This window comes from Rhea pennata, chromosome 2 (genome assembly GCF_028389875.1).
Source record: "Rhea pennata isolate bPtePen1 chromosome 2, bPtePen1.pri, whole genome shotgun sequence".
Classification (NCBI taxonomy): Eukaryota; Metazoa; Chordata; class Aves; order Rheiformes; family Rheidae; genus Rhea; species Rhea pennata.
In genome coordinates, this window is record NC_084664.1 from 47,087,415 (window position 1) to 47,114,085 (window position 26,671).

Below are 26,671 nucleotides of genomic sequence, written 5' to 3' on the forward strand. Positions count from 1 at the left end.
TATAACTTCTGCTATGGAAATCTTAGGTTTTTTAAGGACTGTGAAGTAAGGCAAAGCTGTCAAGTAGGTAATTTGAGTTCAAAATGAGAAAAGGCCTTTTGCAGAACTAGAGGAATGGAGCAAGGATGAATGATACCAAAAAAGGAGAGTTTAGAGCACAGGTTAAATTAGAACAAAAAAAAAGCAACTCTTGGGTTCCACATTTGAAATTTGTCATTGGTTCTCATCTGACTACCTTTCTGCAGTCATTTAACCTCTTCATATTTTCATGGATTTGCCTGAAAAGTAGTATAGGTCTTCTCTTAGTCTCCTACCCAGAGTATTACTTCTGTTAGCATTCTCTGGTGAAGCAGCTGCTTTTACCATTGAGGAGAGACCATAGCTAGCCTGGCCTTGAAAAGCAATTTTTATTGGTTTATTGAATTAATACTTTTAAACCTAGCTTGAGAACTTATCTGCATCTGCTGGTAAGAGAAAATTCTGAAGTGGTTCTGCTAATAGGGAAACCACAGACACCTGCAGCATATGCTTTTGATCTGGTTAATTGTAAAGGTTTGGACTTGTGCCTGTAGAGCTCTTCAGCTGATGGGGGGGGGGGGGAGGGTCTGAACTACTCAGTGCCACAAAACTCTGAAGACCCTTTCTCCCCTTGCTCTTACATATCCGTGCTCTGCTTCTCAGCCACACCTCAATTTGCAGAGGCAATAGAGTATTCCTTAATCCTCAGGAATCCCCAAAGCAGTGGGCAGTTTTGAATCAATTTTTGCAAAATTTGTACCTTGGCTTCTTTCTGCTGTCTCTGTTCCTCTCTTCTCCAGCAGCCTCTGCTTTATACATTTGGGGATTTTTCCAAGAGTTGCATCAGCAACTGGATGGATGAGGTGCCTATTTATTTATATATAACCTGTGAGGTGCCTGTGGGGAAGGACTGGTGAGAGACAGGATGGGTAAAGATCAGTCTAGGGACTGCAATGCTGAGAGAGTACTACCAGGGCTGCATGTTGTTGGTGGAAAGTTGGCATATGAGGAAGCAATTGAGAAATGGGGTGGAAAGAGAAATGGAAGAAAAAATTCTGCTGAAGAGAGCAAGCAGCAAATTCTGCCTTTGAGAGAGGGATTTCCAGAATGTGAAATTTGGGGGTTGGAAGAGGAGGAAAGAGAGAGAAAGAGACCTTACATGTGAGGGAAAGGACAGAAGCAATGGTTTAAATGATACTGGAAAGGGTAGAAAGAGGAGGAATGTTAAAAGAGCTTGTAAATAGATTGAATCTGGATGGTGAGGTAGTAGAGATGCCAGAACTGAGGAAGTGGCAAAAGTGAGAGGGAGAGACTGTGTCAACATTGCAATCCAAAAGTGTTCAGCTCTTGGAGATGTGAGGCACTGGGTCACATCCTGCTGGTGGCACGGTGGTGGCAGCGAGGCTTCATAACCCACCTGATGTTACTGATTCTGGATCTGGGCAGGATTCACAGCCTTGGGCTTGGTAAGTGAGGGGGAAGTGCATGGATGTGGCACTCACCTTTGGGTTGTGGCATGGGCGGAAAGGTGGAGAGGGAATGCATGTAATCATTGCTTCTTATCCTGGTATATGAAGTTAGGTGCTAAAACAGGCTCTACCTCACTCCTACACACAATGTGCTTGATTGCTTGATTTTTATGTAACGGGAAGCTCTGAAAAGTGTGATTCTGTCAGGTAGTGGGTGGAGGACAGAAAATCTAACTATTAATGGGAGGCAAGGAGGGAGAGGTTCCTTGTGTACAGGAGACATGTCACCTTTGCAAAGCTGATACAGACTTTTTTATCTGAATATTTTAATGAGCTATGGATTTCCATATGTATCTGGAAGGAGACATTTGAAATGTAGACCCTTAAGGTGTTGCAGGCATCAAGCTCAAATTTGTTCAACTGACAACTGTTCCTTTAACTAGATACTTGATGAGCTCCTATTTTTTGGCACAAGGTAAACGGGCTACTAGGAGCCTGGTAAGCAAGCAAAGAGAAAGATAGAAAAAAACATTTGCTATTTCTCCTATCACTGATTAGGGGTCAGCCAAATGTGGTTAGGAAGCAGAGAGACTGTGCAAAGATCTTTTGTGATATCTTGCTAATTAGGCTTGGCTGTGGAAGGGCCTGTGCCCGTCCCTCTGCTTCCTGGCTGCCTCCCTGTTGGCTGTCAGTCTGTCTCCACAGCTCGGAGGCAGGAGCTCCCATTTGGTTGTTAGGCCTCGTCTCTTCTTTCTCTAGATACAGGCCTGGGTTCTGCCTTTTCTCTTAGCATTGTGGTTGGCTGTGATGATATTGAGGCCCCAAATCTCTCTGCCTTTCTGTAGCTATCTGGTCTACTCAGTCCCTCATACTCGTTTTTGAGCGTTCCTCTTTCTCAGTGCCTTTCTGGGATATCTCGTGCTTGAACTGTTCTTGCTACTTCCCTCTATCTAATTAGTTACCACCTCTTAGAAGTAGGAAACCAAAGGGAAAGCTTCCCTGGATGGATGTTGCTTAAGTGGATGCTTTGAGATCCTCTGATGAAAAGTGTTCTTCAGGCTTTGATTGTTAACAGCCTGTGTTCAGCAGCTTCAGATGGGATATTGGGAATTTTCGGTCTGGTAGCAGTATTCCTGAGAAGTGAAGGCTGTAGTCAGAGCACTTTTGGTGGCCACAATGTTGCTATTGCACAAGGCCCTGTTCCATCCTGCACACGCTGGTGCACGCTCACTGCATTGCTTGCAGGAGGCTCCTTGATGGTGGCAGGTGCACGCAAGCGGAGCAAGTTTCACACCATGCTTCCCAGGAGTGTTCCTCCTGGCCGGAGACATGAAGAGTCCCTTCCTGCTAAACTGGAAAACTCCCCTGCGCTGAATGGGTGCAGCAGCAGCAACGGGAAGGGCTATGGAAAATGTTTGAGGCTCTCACCAAAACACACAGTCCCATGAATGCTCTGAACCTGACCCACCTACCTGGAATATCTCATTTGCCATTACATATGCTGTGAGTTGCAGGGACCTTCTGTGTTTATCTATCAGTGCCGATATTTGATGTCCTGAGCAGTTTAGTTTGGTGGCAAGAGACTAGTGGGGAGGGGGCATACTCTAAAAGTCACCAATGAGATACCTACTAATATAATAAAATAGCCATGGATATGGGATCAGTGTGAACATTAAGCAAACAAAGACCTGGAAAAATGAGATACTCTTGCACATGGCTAGTGTTATTTGGGAATTATAGGTGATTCTTTAAATAGATTTTTTTATGTGGTTTATATAAATGTCTAAGTGTAAAGAATAGATGATGAGACCAGATGTGTTTGTGCTGAATAGCAGTGACGTGTCTGCACCACTGCCGAAGCATTACTGGATTATCAGGCTGGATAGAAAAGAATGCCTCTTGCATCTCATTTTGCCTCTCTCCAGGCAGCACTTCTTGTCTGAAGCCTTATTTGGGGTACAAACTAACGCCTTTGCATTTAATCCTATTCCTGTTGAAACTCATGGGAGACTACTATTGAGTAAAACAGGCAGCTGGGATCAGGGTGGGTAGAGTCAACACAAAAAAGGTGCAGTATGGAGTTTCCCCTGTTCAGATGTCATGCATTACAGGGGAGATCTCCCTTCTTGTTCAGCAAGAGATCTGAGGAAAAACCTCTCAGTTTTTTTTTCCTGTTACTTCCTAAAAGCACAGAGGCAGCACACTGTTTCTTGGGCAGAAAGGCAGCAGCACTGCTCTGCTGTTCTGCAGAAGCAGCGTTGTTGTACTGAGGGTTTCCAGTGGGAAATTCCCCACCGCCCACCTTGCCACAGCAAGGGCGGCGTGGAGGAGAAGAAAATCTCATGATGCTGGTGAGTCTCTCGCAGTAAAACAACAACAAAAGGGGGAATCCATCAAGCTGTTAGTCATGCACTCTATATACTGTAGTATATGTGAATATGTATATAGAAAAATATACTGTGTGCTATTTGTTATATAAAGCGTAGATAACAGGTTTCAGAATAATAAAAGAAGTAGCTCTTGGTATGCATCGATGTAAATCCAGTAGAAATTGGCCCAGCAGGTAATTTTGCTAATAATGCTTTTATTTAGTTTTTAAGAAAGATGTTAAGATTACTGTGGTTAGAAAGTAGAATGGTACCTCCTTAAATAAGGCTCCTTTCTTTGTAGCCCTGTGAAGCCTGGAGGGTATCTTTAATCAGCTTTAAATGTGATTATTAAAAAGAAGGGAGATTAAAGGATATTTGGGGAAATAGTTTTTTGTCCAAGTACATTCCTTGTAGGTGGGGAAGCCTACTATTATTTAAACCACAGGTGCTCAGACCCATTAATGTGTCCTTGTGTGCACCGTTTGAATGCAAGTTCATAAGGCGATGGCATCGTATAAACTGGTGTAAAAAAAGAGTAATTGATTTTTGGCACTTCCTAAAATGCAGAGCACAAATGTGCCACAACCATTTTGAGTATGGAAGCATGAAAATTTGCTTGAGAAATAAGCAAGAGGAAGTTTTGATTCTGACCACTTTTCGATGTTTAATACTCTGCATGTGTATCCTGCGTGCAGAGTATTTAAAATGATCCATAAAGGTTGTCCTTATCTTCAAAAACAGGTATGTGCCTAGCCTCTTATCAGTGAGGTTAAGACAGGGAGGACCAGATCTTCAAACATACTGTGATTGTGGATGAAATCCTACTTAGTGCTTAAAAATGTTTGGGATATGTGCAATGTATTTCTGAAAGGCAGGAGAGCATATGGGGTTTGAGTGTTGATAGAGTAATATCTTTGCTGCAGCTTGGAAGCGAGAGAGATGGTGGCTTTGCCTTTAAATGAGAAGCTCCTGGTTGAAACTAATTTTTGGTGTAATATTGCAAAAGTCAGTGTACTAAAATGGCCTGCAGGATGACTTTAGTGTTACAGAAACTCCTTAGAGGATTTTATTCTCATAAATGTATTTATGGGGCCATATTTTCTACACACTATTTTTTTTAGGATTGGGCTGTTTCTACTTCTCTGTGTTTATTTGATGGTTAGTTATTTAAGACAAAATTGTAATAGTATTTGAATATTTGAGGCTAACCGGGAGTGCTCTAGCGTATAATCAACACAAGCTGAAGAATTTTCAGAGCAGAAGTATTTTTCCACTCCCCTTGGGAAAAAAAGAGATGCAGAGTTCCTAAGTAAAGCTGTCTCTCAGCCAGTTTGCACCACAGAGTTTTCCATGAGCTGCAAATATGTCTTCAGTAATCAAATGTGTTTTAATTAATCCCAAAGCTCTGCTCAGTATGATATTCGTGGTCAAAAAGAGGACATAGCAGAACTTGTGTCTAAGGAAGGAGATGCAGCTTTGATTTGTATTTCAGGTTTTTGCCTCCAGTGCTTGGGTGAAAGCAAGCTTTTAGGGCAAGTGTGAGCAGAAATTGGAATGCAAGACTAGATTTAAAAGCAAACAAACAAACTCCCCTATTCCCTAAAAAGTATTCAAAATCTAACTTATCAAATATGTAAAATTGCACTATCCATTCACTTGTATTTTTCCCCTGAATTTACTACAGTCATTCGTATGTATCCCCAAGTGGCTACACTCTGATCACTAATGCATACTTCTTCCGGACAATTTTGTTTAAAATGCAACTTTTTAGTTCCCTAATGTCTATTCAAAAGAGGTAATACTAATCTGCAAAATATCCTCTAGAATGGAGAGGGAAATTCTTCTCTGTACCCCTCCTTGAGAGTGCAAAAGTTTCCCTCTTTCCCCTACCAAATTTTGTGTGTACGCTGGGGATTTCTATGGTACAAAACAATGGGGCTGTCCAGCAAATTCCCATGCAAGTAATACTGGAACAGCATATCTTGGCCAGAGCATCACTGTTGTCCACGAGTTTCTGCGCTTCAGGATCTTGCATTAATGATAAAGCTTGTACCGCAAATGGCTGCTGTCATGTAGCAACACAAATGTTGTGCAGCGTGATTTAACTGAGTGCCAGAGTAGCTCGGACGACTGCTCTCCCAGCGCCGGCACCTCTCCCTCCGCTTTTCAGATGGACTGTACAGTCTGCAGCATAACTGTGGTCGAGCTGCAGCCCGGCCTGGCGCGTCTGTGCTGCTTCGCAGCCGCTCCGGAGCCCCATTAGCTGCTTCCTCCTGCCTTAATTGCACAGTGCTTGGTATTCAAATATTGAATGCTTGAACCAGGGTTTTGAAATATTGATATAACAGAAAGCACAGACTGTCTCGGTCGAACCTCGGGCAAGCTTTACTCAGCTGCTTCCCGGGTGCGTGGGACCTGCAGGGAAGCAGAAAGGGCAGTACAACGGTCTCGCTTTCTCTGGTGGGGGTAGGGAGGTTTCTGGCTGTTTATAGATCGTGTAGGAGATTTGCTGTGATGAGATGACTCATGAGTTGGTGAAGGCAATACCCAAATGCCATCATCTGTAATTTACTCCTTGTGCCATACCAAGTTAAGCAGAACATGAAGCCTCCTTACGTGCTGTTCCCTGGATGCTCCTGGAGCTCTGCTTCCCTTTGCATGTGATGGCAGTTTCAGCCAAAACTTGCATGGAGAACAGAAAAGACTGAGCATAAAAATAATAGTTTTGAGTCTTCTAGTGATCTTCATGGGTACTGAATGCTTCACCTTTCTCTTTTCCTTAAAATATCTCTTGAAGGTACTTTCTGTTTATGGGTTATGTAATGCATGTAGTGATAAATTTATGACGTGCATTCTTCAGTGATTTATTTTTCTATTTAAATTTTTCTGATGTATTGCTTTTATATAAATGGTGTCTGCGGCCTTGGGGCTGCATTTGAGATTTGAGAGCCTTGGGGAAGGGGACTGTGTACTCATACTGCCTCTTGCACGGAGCTGAGCTGCATGCAGGCAGCTCTCCCAACGCGCTAGCTCTGCGGCACGAATGTAGAAAGGAACAGCTTGCTCAGGCGTGATGGTGGCAGATTGATGAATTTGGCTTGAGCTTTTTTTGAGCTGTGACAATCACCTGGACTGTCATGTTGTCTCAAACATTGCCAGTCCGTCAGTGGGTGCATGGGCTATGCAGGATCATTTCCCTACTCCTGAGCAGCAGGCAGCCCTCTGTGCAATGTTGCAGCGGGTGAGACCTTACGGGTGTAGAATAAGGTGTCAAAGCTACAGCTGCGGGTTGCCATAGCCTTGTTTTCTGGAAAGAAAAGCAGTTGCCCACATTAGCTCTTCCATGCGGTTTTGGGGGCCCTTTTAGGATGGTTAGAGCTTTGGACATTCGACCACCACGGTCTAGGTGTGACCCACAGCACAGAGGGGATGAGACTCCCTGGAGCTTGGGAGAACTGGGTCCCAACCGTGCCACTATTAGCTGGGGGTAATATATTTATGTATTCTCAGTGCTTCCTGCAAGAAGTTCCGCAAGGACGCGGCTTTACTATGTCTTTTTTTCCCCAGCACCGAACAGATAAAATAGCTGCTTGCTCGGCTGCCACACAGCAGAAATCGGGCTGAATTAAAAAGCATAAGAAAAAGAAGAAAGCGCAACCGCGCACCGGCCCCGCCACCGCGGAGAGGGGGCGTGGCCCGTGGGGGCGTGGCCGGGGCGTGGCCCGTGGGGGGCGTGGCCCGTGGGGGGGGGGCGTGGCCGGGCGGTGCGGCGCGGAGCGGCGGGCGCGGGCGCGGTGCCGCCATGGAGGCGGCGGCGGCGGCGGGGGGACGGCGGGGCCGCGCCGGCGAGGAGGGCCCGCGGCCCGAGGAGGAGGAGGTGGACCCCCGCATCCAGGTGAGCGCCGGCTCCGCGGGGCCTGGGCGTGGGTGTCGCGGCGGGGGAGGTCTGGATTCAGAAAAGCCCCAATTCTTTATATTTTCATTTTATTATTCCATATGCATAAATATATATATATTTATTCTTTAACACCTCGCTCCCCGCACTACCGCTCGGCTCTTTGTTACCGCAACCCCCCGAGGGTGTTGCATGTCCTCCTGCACCTTCCTTTTTTCTCCTGGAAATAAACCCTCCTCCACCTTCCCCCCCCCCCCTTTTTTCCTTTTTTTTTTTTTTTTTTTTTTGGGGGGGGGGGCATGACAGCGTGACCTTGCTGGTGAAACGGGGCTGACACGTGGAAACGGAGCAGCGGTGATGGGAGGGGAACGGGCTTTTAATTAGCAAAAACGGCGCTGTAATGGAAGGTGGTGTTTGCTCGCTGTCAGTGCCTTGGAAATGCTCGTTATTCTGTCCTGGGCTTTAAACAAAGCTTCCCCCCCACCTCTGATCGGACCGTGGCCGTTTTTCTTTCTTTCTTTTTTCTTTTTTTCTCATGCAAACTTCAGCGTGCTCTGGCCGCTGAAATTAAATGTATTTTTAGGTCTCCGCAGATTTACGGCTCTTGCCTGCGGCACCCTTGGGACCACGCGTGCCCCGCGAGTACAAGCGTGTGTGCGTGTGCGCACCGCCGCAAGGCTGGACCTCCGTGCAGGGCCCTCCGTGCTAAAATCGCCCTCCTTTTCTCCAAGGCTGCACAGAGCTGTTGCTGAATTCACAAAACCCAGCTGCACAGAGGGAGGCCCCCGGCCGCGAGCCGGTGTGTTGCAGCCCTGATTTCCAGAAGCCGAGCTCTGTTAGCGTCTATTGATTTGATTTTGGCCTTAGGTTCTTTAATTCACAGCATATTTCCGTGTACCTGATTTGCATGTTGCTGCTGAAAATGTGATTTTTTTTTTTTTATTGGCTTTGCCATTTGGTTAAAAAATAGCCTGTCGTGTCTGCATCTGTGAGAGTCAAAACTTTCTTATCCTTGCAGTGAAAGGCAATTAAGTAATTTCTGTACAAGGCTCCGTTTCAGAAAACGCGGGTACGCAAATATATATCTCCAAAACCCTAGCAGCTGCAAATGAAATCTGACTTCAGAGGATAAGAGAACTGAATTGTTGGAATTAATTCCTCTTTGACTGTAACTGGAGTAATTGGTGTAATCCAGTGGGAAATAGCTCAAGTGACGATCAGCTTACGGTGTTCAGTTTATGCAGCGAAACGTTTCAAGGCAGATCCTGTTACACTGGTTGAAAATTAAGTAACCGTTTAGTTAGAGAACGCTCCTGTTGAAATCAGTAGGATCACACGCGGAGTAACATGCCGCTCAAAGAAATGCTGATACCAGAATCTCCTCCTGAGGGCTGCTTCTCGTGGTTAGAAAACCATTAAGAATAAGCATCATTTTTACAATAATGCATTCGTGCCAGCACCATCTCTGGCAAATATTTATTCAGAGGTTTTAACACCTTTGTTTTTGCTGCTAGAGATGAAAATGTTGGCACGAAGGCTGACTAAGCAAACGTGACCGTGTGGCCCGCTGACTAGCCGTGCTGTAAAACGGTTTGCCAAAATCCACAGCAAATGCCTTTCATGCGCCGCAAGGTGCGTTCCTGCTCCTCGTCACCGCGCATCTCCCACGGAATCAGCAACTTGCTTTGCGTCCCTTTGCTCCCTGCGCGAAGGCCTCCTTCCCGCCCGCTGCGAGCGCGGACGGCCTTCTCGTAAAACTCTCTCGCTGGAAACCAGCAGGTGCGGAGCTGATTAATTAAAAAGGCAGAAATTATCCTGCCTTATGTTTATTTCTAACAGCGAAGAATAAACCAGAGCAGGAAATGTGCTGCCTTAAAATAAAACCACGGAGCCTCTACTTAGGAGAAAAATACCAGAGCAGCATAAAAGACCAGTGGCAAAGTTCTTCTAAGTGTCTCAAGTTTTCCCGTTTTCATTGAACATGTAAGCCACAGCCTTTGTGAGCTTTCTGGGGGTTGCTGGGTGATAAATCTTAGCTAGCTTCTCAGGTATTTTTCTCCTGATGTCTCAATATGTGTTTGGCCCTTTCTTTCTTTCTAGGGGGAGCTGGAGAAACTAAATCAATCTACAGATGCTATCAATCGGAGGGAGACGGAACTGGAGGTACGGATCTCGTCCTTGCGCTTTCCTTTTGTGCGTGCTGGGTTCTGTGAGCAGCAGGGTAATGTTTTTTTTAGTAGCTTCCACCCTGAAGAGTAATTTGGCAGCCAGAACCTGATAAATAATTTTTAAACGTGCAAATTGAGTGAACAGCTGGAACAGAAAGGGAGACTGTAGAGCGATGCTAGCAGTGTAAAACCATGAGTGGAGCACGCAACCCTCTACTGCCAAACCCTATTTTTAGCTTTTGAAACTCAACTTAGTCAAGTTCTGTTTTAAGTATCATTGGTTTGGGTTTGTGATCTTAGACAGTGAAAGTGTGTTTGGTTAAAACATCTTTGATCATACAGTTACCAGCCAGGATACTCCAAACCTCTCTGGTTTGTTTTTGTTTTTTGTTTTTAACTTGGCAGTGTTTTTGTTTGTTTGTTTTGGGTCTTTTTTGTGTCATTGCTTTCTGCATAAAGAAAGTTGAAGGAATTGAAGAAAAAGACTTCTGAGTTGAAATAAAAGGTTTTCTTGGGCATCTAAAAATCCACAATAGTCAATTTGCAGAAGTTACTTTTAAATAACCCCAAATTTGAGCTTCACATACTTGGTAGTTATTCTGGAAGGCTAAGCTTTACTGATCTTATGCTAAGTCAGAACTAATTGTTATACCTATGTGTGTAAGTTTTCTTTTAACTGCGAAATATGGAAGATAAAAAAGCCCATGGAAGCATACAGGAAAACTGTCATAAAGTGCTACTTTGTATTCAAAGCAGTTACAGTAACATTTCAAGGGAATTTCAGGTATTTTAAATACTGCATCAGAGCACAGTGAAAGAGATTACAGTGATGAATACACTCAAAGTCCCCCTGTACCTATCTATTCTGAATCTTCAAAATGCCAAAATTTGTATTGATATTTTCGATCTTGCTGCTGATGCCTGAAACGTACTGGGGTAAATTGTGTGCGCGTGTGTTTCCATGAGCTGATTACCTGAGGCATTAATTTAAAGAGCTTAGGATAATACCACCTGATGCACCAGACAGAGCAGAGAACAAATAATAGCGTTACCAAGTTCTGTGGAAACTCAGCAGCCTTTTCTTGTAGAACAAAACCTGCTATTTTCTTCAGCGTAGACACTCCTTACTCATTTTCATTTTCTGTCCTTTATGGCATGTAGATCATAGCGAATTTATTTGTTAAATAACTTGGTGGAATGAAGGACTGTTTATTATGCAAAATTAAACTATATTTCAGCTGCAAAAAGTGCTCAATGTCTCTAGCTGTTTTTAAATTTTATGAGTGAACTTTAAAAAGCAGTATGTTAGTGGATCTTTTTAGTCACAACAGTCCCAATTAAATGGTTTCCAGGTTTCTTCAGAAGCAGTACTAGCTTGACAATATATCTATCTTTTCAGTCTATCTATTTCATGCTGAGGTACTGAAATTGAAAGATAGTGCTATGGATAGTTGCCTGAATTTCATTAATTTTGTCATAACCTTGCATTAACAGTGGAATAGTAAGTGGAATAGTAATAATAATGCAAATGGGTGCTCATGAAGTAAGTCCCAATGACTAAGATGGGACTTTGTTGCTTGCTTAAAATTACGCATGTGCTCAAGTGTTTGCAAAACCTGGAGATTTGTAGCTGCTCTGTGTGTGACATATGCTGAACTCTAAATGCTAAAGTCATCCTGCGTATAAACTCCACCAGTGTCACCGCAAGTAAAAGAAAAGTCTTTGCACATCAGCTTTATTTTATGATTTTATGTTACTGCTTACCTTAGTGTAAGAAATATTTTTTAGATGTTGCAGAAAATGATTATATGGTGCTGTCCGCCTCTGTGTTGCTAAATGTTTTCCTTACATGTGTCTGTAGTAATTACTACAAGCAGTGTTTGAGGTCATCAACAGTGTGTCTCCATGAATGTTTCTCCTTTGCTTTTCATCCAAAATCTTACTGTATTGAAGCCAGTTTGTGATATCATGCAATGGTATAATTGTTCATCTGGAAAGATTTTCATTACTTTTGATCTGCTTAAATTTTGAAGGACCAACACAGCTGGATGGTGTAAGTGAGCCTTAACTTACATACGTGCTGATAAGTACATTTTAAATGGACTTGAGATGTTTCTAGAGGAAAGGCATTTTACAAAAAAAAACCCTCTCCCATAGTTAAAAAATAAAATCCAATGTTCACGCTAAAGACAGGAAGAGAGAGCTCTGCAAAGCAGCCTTACAGCAGTAAAACCGGAATTTGGAAGGAAGAATTTAGAATTGAGGTAGTTCTCTTTCAAGGGCTCTAGAAGCCTTTGAAAGCTGCTAAAAAATGTGGGCTTCTGGGAAAGCCATGCTGGATTTACATTTGAAGATTTACTGTTTTGACTCTCACTAGCTGCTTTGGTGGGTACCCCTTGTTGTCCTTTCCTAGTTTGTACTGTTGCTGCTATTGCGGAATATTTCATTAGAAGAAAGACGTTTGTTACCAGACGATGGGGTTATGTTTGTCCTATTCATACATTATTATTTCCTTCCTGTTTTTAATCTCTGATCACAGTTTACCTTAATGGGAGCACAGACAGTATCAATAGGCTACTTACAGGAAAGCAGCAGACAGCATCTTGTGGTATCACTTTGTGGCCTATGCATTTTCACTGTTGAATCTTCTCAGAATAATCTGAAAAAGCAACTGAAGAGTTTGAGTAGAAGGTATTTTTGTGAAGGAAATTCAGAAGAAAGTTCCACGTTCATATGACTTGAGGATAAGCAAGGAAGAGTCTGATAAGCAGGAAGAGTAACTTTGTGGTATCTAAATTCTGTGAGTCTGTTTTGGACTGTCTGTAGCTTTGCACAGCTGAACTACTGAAAGTGCTGACAGTCTCCAGTTCCCATTAACAGGAAAAAAAGCTGTAGATGTTAAATGCCTCTGAAAAATCAGACTTTTATTCCCTGTGCTTACAGGACCGCATTTGAAAATGGAAGTAAAAATGATTTTCTTGATGGGAATGTTATGGGGCTAAATCGGTGGATGCTTCTAGGATTCTGAGATGCTCTGATGGCAGCCACAGACATGTCAGTGTTTGATTGATGGAGATAATATTGGAGCTGGCTGCGCAGAGAGGTGATAAAAGGAGTAACCCTGTTTAAGTTCATATGCCTGCCTTCTTAAAAAAAAAAAAAAAAAAAAAAAAAAAAAAAAAAAGAAAGTAAGAAAGAAAAAGAGGTTCTGCACACAAACCACCATGTGAGGCGTATTGTTTGGTGAGTGTGATATGACTTGAAAAATATGGTGAAATCAACTACACCTATCCTTGTAGTTGAGGTAATTACTCATTTTTTGCTCTTTTGACCTATCACATTAAATCCTGGAGAAAAATCCTGACCTGATGGTGCTTATAGGCTGTTCAGGACCTGTGGATCTAATAAGGGGCATGGAGTGACTCGTAGTTATATGTTGTGTTAATGTATTGCTTGTTAATGAATCTTTGATTAGGCTTGATTGAAAATCCATAATGCTGCTCATACTAAGTGCAACGCTCAGCATTACTGACACAGCAAAAGGATCATAAGGGTCCGCCAAGGGATTTAACAGTTGGCTTCCCTAATGTCCCTGTTTATCTTTAAAACTTCCGTGAAGAAGTGCAGGAAACATCTTGCAGTGGAGATGCGAGCACGTTTCGGCCAACTGCGAGTTAGAGCAGTGCCTTGCTGCTTGAGCTTTTTTCCTGTTTTTTTTGGAAATACGTCTCCTGAGCTCAGATCAGGAATTGCTGATGTATTTAAAGCGCATGAGCCACCCGTCTAGCTAACTGGCACATCTTTGACGAGCTCCTAAAAATACAATTCAGATATAACAGATTCCTGAGGGACCCCCCAGCAGTGTTGCAGGGGGAGAAGTACAGCGCATGCCGTTACCGTTACCACTGGAATTCCAGCAATCCCAAATGTGTTTTGTGTTAACCAGAGAGTTTTTGCACTGCTGGGGCTAAAAGCTTGCCAGTGTCTGTAAGCTGCGTTAAGGGGGAGATGCTTGTACACGAAAGCCGGGTCTGACTAGTGCAGCTCTCCAAGCTGTTGATGCGCTTGTTTTGGGGGCCTCGGGTTTTGAGGAAGGAACCCGGCTCACCCGAGAGTTTCAAGTAACCTTTGCATGGCCTCGTCCTCCCGAGTCCTTGATGAGCGGCCCGGCGGTGGCGGCAGTCTCGTCTGAGCGCGCCTGCTCGGGCCGGGGAATCTTTTTTCCGCAGAGACGACTGCCTCCTTATTGGCATCCATGTGCGGTGTTTTCTGGCGTCTCCTCTAAAAGAGCGCGCGGATAAGGGGGAGGGAGCTCACCAGCTGGCGTTCGTGCCGGCTTTTGGGCTACGACACGATAAATTTGTCGAGCATTAGCAGCCCCTTCTGAGTCTCTTTATAACCTGCCTGTTTCCGTAGGAAATGGCTCTTGCATGTGGATTGCTTGCGGTCTTTGTCGTTTTTCTATTTGCTTTGCCCGCGGATGAGTAAGGAAAGGGTTTTTCCTCCACGTTTGCTCCAGAAAGATTTTGTGGCCTGAATGAGTCAACGGGCTTTACGGCGTGGTTTATCTTCTTGAAGCACAAATGAGTTTCTGGCTTAAGGGGGAGAGGAAGGGTTAGCTGGAGAGACCACCCGGCTGCCCGCCTCCCTCCCTCCCTCCCTCCCTCCCTCCCTCCCTCTCTTTCCCGCTTCTTGAAAGAGGGCTAAAAGGCAAAATAGATCAGCTTATTTGTAGTCTAAATCTTTAATTTGTAACTGTCTGCGAGCGGGAGGTTAGAGCAACTTCCAAACGCCACTTTTAATTGTTCTTAGATGGCAAATTAGTAGCTCCGTGGTAAGAAGGTGTCTTCCTCTTGCTTGAGAAATGAAGCGGGTTGTTTACTTAACCCCTTCCTTACTACTTTTTTTAAGGATTGGAGGTTCATTCTGGTTTATTTGAACTGCTCAGGTACCAAATAGATATTTAAAAGCTTCCATAACGTACTTGGTGCTCTGAGGTAGATACCTGGGTACGTGGCTGTGTGTCCGAAGCGCGTGTGACTGGGGAGCCTACCTGCTTCTCACACCTGAGAGCTGCTGATGCTCACGCGTGGCCAGCGCAAGCTCTCACAGCTGGCAGGTCTCTCCAGCGGAGGAGAGCTGGGCTGAATACTGCCTGCCCCTTGGAAAGGGCAGACGGCTCCCCGTCGGGCAGCTGTCCCGGTTCCCCCACACCTCCCGTGCGGGGTGATGGGCTCTCAGGAGGTTCTGCGCCCTGAGTTGTCACGGTGGCCGCAGAGCAACCTCCATCAATGAGATTCAGATGCACTTGGCACTAAGGTGATTCGTACCCTGTTGATATTTTAACTTTCCTTAAGGAAAGAAAATTGTTTGAAAATTCACACCACTTTTGATGGGCAGAAGTAGCAATTTGCCTGTCGTATGGCATCTGACACCAGCTCATCACCATTGCTCATCAGAAAGGCAAAACAAGCACGCTTTATCCTCCAGCAGGTGCAGTTTGTGTGCAAAACAGTGTGTTCCTTTCCTTATTTAATGAGAGTGGGATTCCGAAAATACGGCCGTACGAACGGCCTGTTGTTAGGTGCGGTCCCTCCTGGCGTTTCAGATCATGCCTCAACAAACAGCAGGTTCCTGGAAACACAGTCTGCTTTTCCTAAGGGACGATGGCAGCCGGAGCATGTATGGGGTAGAAGGCCGGCACGCTCCCTAAAACTGCACTTCTGCTAAGGGTTTCCAGGAGAAAGGTTTATGGGAAGAGAATTCTTGCAGCCCTAGGAAAAGACGTTGAAAGAGTAAACTGCGGCTGTGCACGTGAGGTGCGCTCAGTGCTGTGCCTGCTGGCGACGGTGGCTCCGAGAGCTGAATTGGTTCAGGCTGAGGAGGCTGGTTGGTGTGAATGCACGAGGCTGCCACAGGGACGCGCAGCCCTGTGGAACAGGAGTGGAGATAGTTAGCACAGAAATGGTTTACTCTTGCTTGGAAGAGCAAATGAACAGTAAAAGCAGTACATCCGCAGTGCGGGAGAGGAGAGGGCTTGGGAATAGCGTTATCCTTTCTGAAAGACCTTGGGACCTTGTTGGTGAGTCCAAAGGAGGTGGCTGGAAACCTTTGCGTGTGACAAATCCAAGCAGAGTGCGATCATCTGCCTGTCCTCCCGTGCACAAGGTGTGAGCCCTACAGGCTTCTCTTCCTGACAGTCAGTGCCGGAGGATAGACATGCCTTTTAAAATACAGCGTGTGATGGATGAGACAGGTATACAGTTTTGATGTTCCTCATTTTTCACCGTTGCTCTGCACTGGCTGAAATGAGAATGGTAAGGCCCCAGATGAAGTCCCAAACTACAAAGCTGGCATCTTTGGGGGAGAATAAAAAGTGCAACTTCACTCCGGTATATTCTTAAGCTGAAGCATCCTATTTTGTGCAACTGTAGTTATCATGTTAAGTGGTGCTATGGTTTGGAGTATAACTAAGCATATGCTTTTAAGCATTTGCTAGACCTGTGCCTGAGGTGCCAGTGAAAGGGTTAGTTACAGTTTGGTAACTGGGATGCACCTCGTCCCCTTTGGTGGAAAATCCATGGATTCTCACCAGACTTGCTGTCGATGCAACTACTCCATGTTTGAGAGTTTTTGTTTTGGTTTTTTGTTTTGGTTTTGTTTTATCTTTTTAATTCTAGGTGGAGACCAGTTGTCACCTCCCTGTGGGATAAGAGTACTTGTAATTAGTACAGGAATAAATTTGGGTTGCATCGCTATGCACAGGTTTGCTAGTGATAATGCCAAGTTGCTGTCAATAGGTCTTTGTTCCAAGTGCTTGTCTTATGGATATTGGAACTGAACTTTTTGATATATCACTAATAGGGCTCTTTTTACTTAATGCATACACATGTATGTTTTTCTTAAACTATTCACTGTCCACAACTAGTATCCAGCCACACAGCTGTCAGAGAGAAAAGGGAAAACAAACCTTCAGACCCTCTCAGTTAAAAATGAGTTTTTAATTTTGTTCTTGCACTTATAGGAAAATAAATTTTTGCTAAATGTACTTCAGTACTTAAATTTTTCCTTGCAGTATAGTAGTCACGCTTGCAATCTTATTTCAGTTTCTGTGAAACACATTTTGAGCAGTGAACTATGTTCATAATATTAATACTTTAGTTAGCAATGCTCAACCTTTTGTCATTGGGAAACTCATTGACTCACCACATATTGCTTTAATGATGTACTTTAGGTTTTTCTAGGAAAAGGGATTATTTACTGGATTGGAATTAATAGAATACTAAATTAACGTGGGTTTAACTCTCCATTTTGACCCTTTTATGCATCTGAATATTTTCTGAGTACAAACTGGAGTGTCTTAAGAATGCAAAGCTATTTGCGTTGGACAAAAACATTACCAATTCTGATTAAGGTTTTAGATAACACTGAAAAGGAACCAAAAAAGCTTTTACAGACCTGTGCTGCTGCTTTTGTAAAACTGATGTCTTGTTGCAGTTATTGCCTGCTTCTGTGAAGGTGGTGGTAGGTTCCAATATATTTTAATTCTTCGAATGAATAAACAGCTGTGCGTTTCAGAAATCCTCAAAAATAATGACAAAATCCTGCTGAATTAAAGCACTTCTTTAAGCCAGCTGCTTCCTGGTAATCAGCATGTTGCTCCAGCAGTCTGCCTAAATCCTGCTCTCTAATTAGAATTACAGTGCTTGTCAAGAGCTCACATGGCCCCTTCCTCTTGGACTCCTTAAATCCTGAGCCAGAACACAGGCTGAATTTGCATCTCTCTCGGTCTGATGTAATTACATTGATTTAGAATCTGTTTTGGATGCTGAAATTGTAGTCAGGAGTACTTTGCTTAAAAGTGAGGAAATTTCAGTGGAATGGAAAAGGTATTTTAGTCACTTCAGCTACTTACATAACAAAGGCTCAGCCAGTCTGGAAATAGCTGGAATTTATTTTTTTAAAAAATAATAAATAATAATCAAATGGAGAGTGGAAGGCTTTACCCAATGATACAAACCAGATACCACTGCTATGTGGGAAGAGTTCAATTCTTTCTGCTGAAGAAAGCAGGTTCTGTCCATCCCTATTTGCTTTGCAAAATGGCTGAGGGCTGGGATGCATGCAGGGGTTTGAAAGATGCTGGTTCTTCCTGAAGTTGGTAACAGCTGAGCTGTCAGCCTGTGATGGGACTGGGCCTGTCTGGTAGCCCACTTCTGTTTCCTGAGAGGAGAGGTTCAGTGAGTAGGATTCTGGAACTTGTTTTGAAAATCCTTAGTAAATATCTAGCCGTCTAAATTGTCAAAGCAAGTTCTGGGAGACTTCTGAGAAGTGTGCTCTGGAAGGTGTAAGGATAAACCCGGACCTTTCTGAATGTGTTATCCGTGCTCCTGAACCATCCTGAGCTACAGGCCAACACAGAGATGTCTTTGCCACTTAACTCCCTTTCGGAGCTTGTTATGCTGCTGTTCACCTCCCACTGAGTCATTTTCTGAACTCTCTGAGAAGCCCTGCCAGAGGTGACATCCAGCACAGGCTATTGCAACCTTTGTATAAAAAAAGGCCTCTGGAGGCAAAGAATTGATGTCCAGGATGCTAGCTTTCAGATGCATTTCTGGGTCCTTGTTATTACCTTTACTGAAGAGTTCTGGCTTAATCCAAATAACAGTAACTGTTTTGAATGTGTTGGTTTATGTCTGACTTGAAAGAGCAATGTGAAGATAAGAAGAAAATATGAGAAATAGCAGTTTTAAAGCTCTAATTCTTCTTTGTTCTTTTTCTCCTTTCCCTTACTCCCCAACATTTTGAAGGATGCACGCCAAAAGTTTCGCTCAGTGCTGGTTGAAGCAACAGTAAAACTGGATGAGCTGGTAAAGAAGATTGGAAAAGCTGTAGAAGACTCCAAACCTTACTGGGAAGCTCGGAGGGTGGCCAGGCAGGTGAGAACTTTCTGCCCTATAAGCTAAAGCTGGTAGCTGGATAGCACATACTGATTGCATCACTTTTAGGCTATTAATAAAGTCTTAAGTGTAGGCATTTGGCTGACACTGTTTTATGTCTTGAGCTGCATATCAGCCATGTGAATCTAGCAAAATTTTTTCCTTCCCAGCCACAGCTACACATGTTCTCCAGTCCAGGAGCAGCCACAGCAAACATAATCCATCAGTAGCAAAAGACTTGTGCTGTTCTCCCTCATTAATAATGGCCTTTCTGAGCCCTGCTCTTTGCTATCAACAGTTGTAATTGCTTGAAAACATATTGTAGAGTTTGGGTATCTGCTTTATCTTCTTGACAAAGCAAAATGCTGAGCTGCTAATGGCTGTAACTGGAAGCTACTGGGAAATGGGTTGGAATGGAGCAGACCTGGGGTAACCCCCAGAGCTTGGTGCTGATTTTTTTTTTGTTCTTGGACAAGAATGTGCTAAATGTGACTTTAAAGTGTTTTAATATTGGGAGAAACCAAGCTCTGTCATCTGGACCTTACCTGCCTTGCCCCAGCACCAAAGCAAACTTGAATATTGACTGGCAGCTAGAATTGTTGCTCGGTTGGAAAGAAGGCCATTTGCAGGGGAGGATGAGGAGTTGGAAGTAGGGATGGGATCTCCTGGCTGTAGAGAAGGCAAGAAAGCTTGTGAAGGCTCAGGCTACTTCTCTCCTTAGGAAAAACTAGCTGAGACTTGAATGTATGGTTACTTAGGCAGCACTTCTGCTTGGTGTCTGCGATGGGTTCTGCCAGTTTCTGAGATTTTTTGTTTTTTTCTCCAAGGGGGAGGCTGCTTTTTGGGTGCTGCTTTCTAAATGCCCTGAAAGCAGGGAAGGAGGAAGCAGGGAAAGAGTTGGCTAGAACTTCTGCTTTTGTGCTCAGCTGGAAGGATGGCTGGGTTGCCATCTGTGACTGGATAACTGGGACGCGATTGTGTGCAACAGGAGAGTGGAAAAGAGCTGGTGCAGCATGTGTGAAATCTATAAAAATTATAAGAGGAAGGTTTCCTGTATTAAAAGAGATAGGGGGTGGGTTTGGAGGAGGAGAGAAGCAGTGTAGGTATGGGTCAAGATGCAGAAAATAAACTCACTGGGCAACAGAAAAGGGGAGAGAAGAGAATATATCCTCAGAACAAGGCACAGGAAAGGGAGGCATGAATGCAAGCTTCATTGTTTTAAGAAGTGATAAAGCAGGAGTTTGGTTGATGGGATGAGGCATACTGGAAAGTATGTGACTGTTAATTCTTTAAACTGCATGGCGTTATTTTGGAGCCCTTGTCTCAGGATGGTATTTAGGGGGTTATTAGACTTAATCCTTCAGACTGGAAACAGGATAGCAAACAGGTAAGCTCTGCTTCCAAGTGCAAGAAGCATTTACTATTCATCTGTAACTTCTCCAGAAGCAGTTCCTGCTCACAGAGTTTGTGGTGGAGACAAACTCATTTAGAGAAAGAGAGGAAACTGAGGACAAAATAAGGTCAAGGAATCAATTGCACAAATTGACACAGTATAAAAAAATTATGCCTCGAGCATGGTCTTATACTTCTCTTACTATAAATAGCTATGTAAAAGACAGACTACATGGGGCTTTAGGAGTTATTCTTTGAAAAGTCAATGGTAGAAACACACACTCTAAAGTACCAAAAAATCAGAGTGCTTTGTGTGTAACATCAGACACTAAGAGCAGTGAACTTTGTCCTCTGTCCTGAAGTTGGCAGCAGATTATGTCCTGAAAGTGGAATTTTTATTCTTGCGTCTTTGCTGCTGCTGACATCCACTCAGTTGTACTGGTTCCAAGGTGCTTTGCAAGAGTACATTAATGTTTGCCTTCTACTAAAGTTCTTATTTTCAAAAACACATTAAACAGCCAGATCAAAGAGGAACACTTAAAAAAAAAAAAAAAAATAACAACCCCCCCCCAAACAAATCACCTCATATCCTTAGATCTGCAGAATCATTATTCTCATATTGGACTTGTTAGAGAGAACTGTACTTTTTCTCTCAATTCATTCTGTTAGCTAGATTTTAAATGCTACTTGACCTATATCTGCTAATTTACTGCACAGTGAAATTTATTATAATTCCTTGACAGCATTCCTCTTTTTTTTGGGGGGGGGGGGAAGGGGGAGGGGAGGAAGGACAGGGGGAAGGAGAGAAGGGGGTAAATCTCCCTTCTAACAGTTCATTGGATTTCTCTCCATTTTCTGTTATGGACTGAATTATGGAACCAGGTCTTCCTCTTTGTATCTGCTCTGCAAACAAAGCTAGAAGACAGTTTTGGGGTTCCCTTTGGTTCTTTGCCTAATAAAATCTTGAAATACAGAATTAAGGCCCGGAGGAATGTTACTGTTGAAGGTCCATGAATAGAGCATCTGTTTGGAGAGCCAGGAAACTGCAAGGACTGATACCAGTTATCAGTAAAGCATCTTTCCAAAGAGTTTTTAGTCTTAGTTTAGAAAAGTTGAGTCTAATGGGGAGCAAACTTCCCGTATAAACAGGAGGTGAAGGGAAATATGAAACGAGATGAATGTATCAGAGTACTGATATGTTTTTAGTGCCCTCCTGACATCATCTTTCACATGTGGATTCCTAAAATTGTAGCAAAATGGGAGAAGAAGGTGATCAGGAGTAGCCAGCATGGATTCACCAAGGGGAAATCCTGCTTAACCAATCTGATCACCTTCTCTGATGAAATGTCTGGCTGGGTAGATGAGGGAAGAGCAGTGGACGTTGTGTACTTTGACTTCAGCAAGGCTTTGGACACTGTCTCCCATAACATCCTCCTAGAGAAACTCAGGAAGTGTGGGTTAGACAAGTGGACAGTGAGGTGGATTGAGAACTGGCTGAATGGCAGAGCTCAGAGGGTCGTCATCAGTGGCGTGGTGTCCAGTTGGAGGCCTGTGGCTAGTGGCGTCCCCCAGGGCTCAGTACTGGGTCCCATCCTGTTCAGCTTTTTCATCAATGACCTGGACGAAGGGACAGAGTGCCTCCTCAGCAAGTTTGCTGATGATACCAAACTGGGAGGAGTGGCTGACACACCTGAGGGCTGTGCTGCCCTTCAGAGAGACCTGGACAGGCTGGAGAGTTGGGTGGAGAGGAACTTCATGAGGTCCAACAAGGGCAAGTGCAGAGTCCTGCACCTAGGGAAAAATAACCCTAGGCACCAGTACAAGCAGGGGGCTGACCTGCTGGAGAGCAGCTCTGCAGAGAAGGACCTGGGAGTGCTGGTGGATGACAAGTTGACCATGAGCCAGCATGGTGCCCTTGTGGTCAGGAAGGCCAATGGTCTCCTGGGGTGCATTAGGAAGAGTGTTGGCAGCAGGTGAAGGGAGGTGATCCTGCCCCTCTACTCAGCCCTGGTGAGGCCTCATCTCGAGTACTGCATCCAGTTCTGGACTCCCCAGTACAACAGAGATATGGAGCTACTGGAGAGAGTCCAGCGTAGGGCTACAAAGATGCTCGGAGGGCTGGAGCACCTGCCCTATGAGGAACAGCTGTGAGAGCTGGGCCTCTTCAGCCTGGGGAAGAGAAGCCTGAGGAGGGATCTTACCAATGTGTACAAGTACCTGAAGGGAGGATGTCAAGGGGACGGGGACAAACTCTTTTCAGTTGTCCCGTGTGACAGGACAGGAGGCAATGGGCAGAAATTGAAGCACAGGAAGTTTGGCCTGAAAATGAGGGGGAATTTCTTCACTGTGAGGGTGACGGAGCACTGGAACATGTTGCCCAGAGAGGTTGTGGAGTCTCCTTCTCTGGAGATATTCAAGGCCCACCTGGATGCAACCCTGTCTAACACGCTCTAGGTGACCCTGCTTGAGCAGGGAGGTTGGACTAGATGATCTCCAGAGGTCCCTTCCAACCTTACTGATTCTATGATAGTTTGATATCATTCCATTCAATTTTGTAAAAATATCTTACTTGCAAAGATTGTCCTCCATCTTCTGTCTATAAAAATATGATAGAGCCATTAAGCCATTTCTGAAAACATAGAGAGATTCTCTGTGCTTGAGATAGTTTGAATGAAAAAAAAAGGGGGGGGGGAATGCTTGACTGTGCTTGTAGAAAAGGGAAGTTTTTTTTATTTTCTTTTGTTTCCACTAAAGGGAAATAAGAATACAAACTGCAGATTGCGGTCTTCTGGGAATGAAGAACTGCCTAAGTAATAACATCTAGCTTGGCAGGAATGTCAGCGTTGTCTTGAGTAACTGGAGTTCAAGATGTCAGTTGTAGGGCGAGTTGTCTGATGCAAGCTGTAGTGAGTCAGTCTTCAGATGGTACTGGCATGATTCTCTTCTGGAAATATTTGTTCCATCTGTTAAGGTAAAATTCACAAAAATGTCATTTTGCTGATGCAGGGTCAGCAACACCTGGTCCCCAAGTCAAGTACTTTCTTGGAGAGGCTTTAAGGTCTTGAGCCCTTTTATCTCCTCACCCTTATCCTCATCTTGTGCAATTCTACGTTGGCAGGAGAACTTGAACTCGTAACAAATTAGTTCTCCCACGCAAGAGTGCTGTAGCATCTTGTTTATGTAACGTATGCCAAGAGAATTTCAGCTGAGCCTATCTTGGGATGCAACTTAAATGTAACAGAGCAGTGGTCCCTTGGTGTTAGGATTTGAGTGTTTTGTGCTCTTCAGCGATAGCACAAGGAATTGGGATGCTATCCATTGGCACCAAAACGTTAATATCAGCTGTTGCTGAGGCTGAAGTTGAGAGCAACCTCATCTTCCTGCTGCTCCATAGATTTCATGTAGTTTGTGTCCTCTTTAGATTTCACATAGCTTCTGCAGAGATAACTTTGTCATTGTGATTCATCATTTGTTATTTCAGTGGGCCTTTCTTCTCATTTGTAGGAGGACTTTACTATTCTGGAGCACACTGATCCAAGTCAGTTGTTTAATCAGATGTTCATGTATTTCTCCTGCAAGATTTTTTTTATTATTTGGCATATGTTCTTATCGTATTCTTCTTTAACTTATGCTGTAATGCTCAGCTGGAATGGAATAAACTTAGTGTATAGCTGGGGAGTGTGCACGTGCACAAGCAATGAGGATGTTGTGGCCATAATCCAGAAGATGATTCAGGCTCTAAGTGTTGTGATGATCAACCTTTCAGTTTCTGTATTATTTTATTTATTCATTTATTTTGGCTGGCAGTCCCCTGACTGGTCTAGGAATTAGGCTTTTCTTGCCCGAAGGTAATGGGGAGGAAGAGTGAAGTTATCAGAAAACATTAATAATGTAAACAGCAATGTACATCTTGAGCCTCTGAGGTAAGGAGGGTCTTTAGCCTCTGCTGAGTTAGCATTTAGTGGAGTTGGGGCAGGAAAGTTCGTGTGTGATAGTGTCTGAGCAGGTAATTGAGTTTGAGATGTGTGTTACCTCCCTAGTGATAACATGCTCTGGAACAGGATGCTGTGCAAAAGCAAGTGTGGCCTGTTTCATAACTCTTCACGCTGTTAGAAGTCAATTTGTGTTGCTGCATGGCCTAGATAAATTATTTCATCTCTCTCTCAGTTCCCATGTAAAATAGAGCTGTCAAAGCTAATGTGAAACTGAGTTCATTAAGGGAAGTAAAAGTGCTTTGGGGGTCATTGGGTGAAAGGGAGCATTAAAACACTGTTATCCACATGTCATCGCTTGTGAACCCAGGAACTAAGTAAACAGGAAGGTTGGCCTTTTTTGTGTTGCTTCTGCTGAAAATAACCTGAATAAAAATGTGTCCCTTATCCCCACCCTGACCAGATTAAAAATTCATTCCTCTATAGTGAATCTAAGCAAAAGAAAAACCCTAGGACTGTTGGTTTTAATTAAGCTGTAGCTCCTATTACTGAGTTCTTGTTGCAGAGTGAAGAGTTGCATTTTTATGCCCAGTTTTGGCTCGGATTTGGGGTAGAGCTGGATGCTTTGCTTTAATACTAAGTTTGTCAGGGACATGTTTTTGTTCTAAATCATAGATTTTTCTTTTTCTTTTTCTTCTTCTCTAGCTTTTACAAAAGAGTATCACTAAACTTGCTTCAGGCAAGAAGAGATGAAAGACCTATGCTAGGTCATATCTCACTAAGGGACCTGCCTGTAGCAAGTGTTCAGAGCACAATACGTTGATGGATATGCATGTTCTGCTTCCTCGTGGGTCACCTTTCTTGGTTCAGCTTTACAACTAATTCTTCCTTTCATGTTTCTGACATACTTTCTTAAGCAGCACTCTTCTGTTACAAAAGGTTTGGAAAAACATACTGGAACCTGTATATACGACGTTTTTGTCCTTGCTGAAGTCTGGACATATTTGAGATCAAGTATTGACTGACAGTCAATACTACTCAGCTAATATATCCAGTTTGTTATAGCTTTGTATGCAGAGCTGTACATGCCCCTCCTTTCTTTCCACCACCCCCCTTTCTAATAAACTTTCACTGATATTATATTTTATATTGAATTGCCACATCTGTTTGAAGGAATCTGCTGAAAGGATAAAGAATCATTAAGGGTGAGCTAACAGCTATTTGAGCCCAGGGCTCCATTCTACCTGTCTTCATGAAACTTGGGGGAACCCAGTTACCTCTGAGCAATCATTTCCTCTCTCAAATATGGATTTTGGTTGGACTTGACAAGTGGAGTCAAGTTAATACTGGACACTTGTAGACCAAGGTGGATATACAGGATTCACCTTGATTAGGTTTACCACCTACCTAGCCTAAGCTAATCATTTAGGCACTTTATCACTGAGTGTAATCAGTGGAGAGGTAGGTGCACTTGAACAGGCTTCTGAAATACCTGTCTGTCTTCATTAAATACAGAGGGAATTTAGACATTTAGTCTTTAGCTGTTTAACTGTTTAAAAGTTGTCAAGAGGATCCTGAATCAAGTGACTCTACAAACCTTATTTCCAAAGTGAATCAGAACAAAAAAGCTGATGTAATCCTGCAGAATAGGAACTAAGGAGTAACTCAGCCACTTGATGCTGCAAGTGGGAAGGATGTAAGCAAATAAGAGCACGATTACCTAGTTGGAAGTCTCTTCCTCAGCAGATGGAATCAATACTATTCTTTGCAGAGGGTGGGATTGCAGTGCCTATAAATGAACAAAACTTTCTGAAGTGGCCATTGCATCTCAGTTCCTAACTGTTTGGCTTGAGATGCCTGCAAGAAGTGTGGCTCTACAGATGGTAGATTGCCTGGCACTTTCAGAAAACAAAGGCTTTAAAATTCTTACAATTTTAAGGTTCAAAACTGCCAATCACCCCTAAAAATTAATTAGGAACTGGAAAGCGTTGTTTTGCCAGCATCACTTTCTGCAGCACCCAAATTTCCCATCCTAGTGTGCTCAGCAAGCGAGAGCTAATTGAATCACAGCACCAGCTGGCCTAGCTGAGTGTGGGATGACAGCTCTTGGGTCCAGATCCAACAGTGCTGGGTACCTAGGTCTTCCTCTCCCGTTCCTAGGTACCAGACGCATTACCCATTGGTATACTGGAGGTAGCCATGTCATAGGGAATCTCTTTTTCATCCTGGTTTTGTGAGTTGAAGCCCTGATGCTCATGTTTAAGACAACAAGGAGTTAAGACCAGTTCTTATTAGTTGTAGGCTTATCTTGGCAAAAAGGTGGAGGGAGGAGGAATTTGAGAAGCAAAAATTAAATGTCAGCAGAACTGTGACAGACTTATATTCCTACTTGGCAGCTTGCCGTGAAGTTAGTAAAAAGCAAAATTATTGCACAGTTACAGTAGAACAACCAACTGACCTTTTCTGATTGAAGGAGTGCTTCTGGTTAA

The 26,671-nt window shown here is 43.6% G+C and overlaps 1 protein-coding gene across 1 annotated transcript in view; it reads left to right on the forward strand.

Annotated features, from left to right (window-relative positions):
* Positions 1-7,654: 7,654 nt before the first annotated feature.
* Positions 7,655-26,671, forward strand: part of SH3BP5 (SH3 domain binding protein 5) — a 50,986-nt gene continuing 31,969 nt past the window's right edge. Inside the window, exons 1-3 of the mRNA XM_062569407.1 lie at positions 7,655-7,751; positions 9,852-9,914; positions 18,730-18,858. Of these exons, the coding sequence (XP_062425391.1) occupies positions 7,659-7,751; positions 9,852-9,914; positions 18,730-18,858 (285 nt within the window). The 5' untranslated portion in view covers positions 7,655-7,658. The remainder of the gene's footprint in view (positions 7,752-9,851; positions 9,915-18,729; positions 18,859-26,671) is intronic.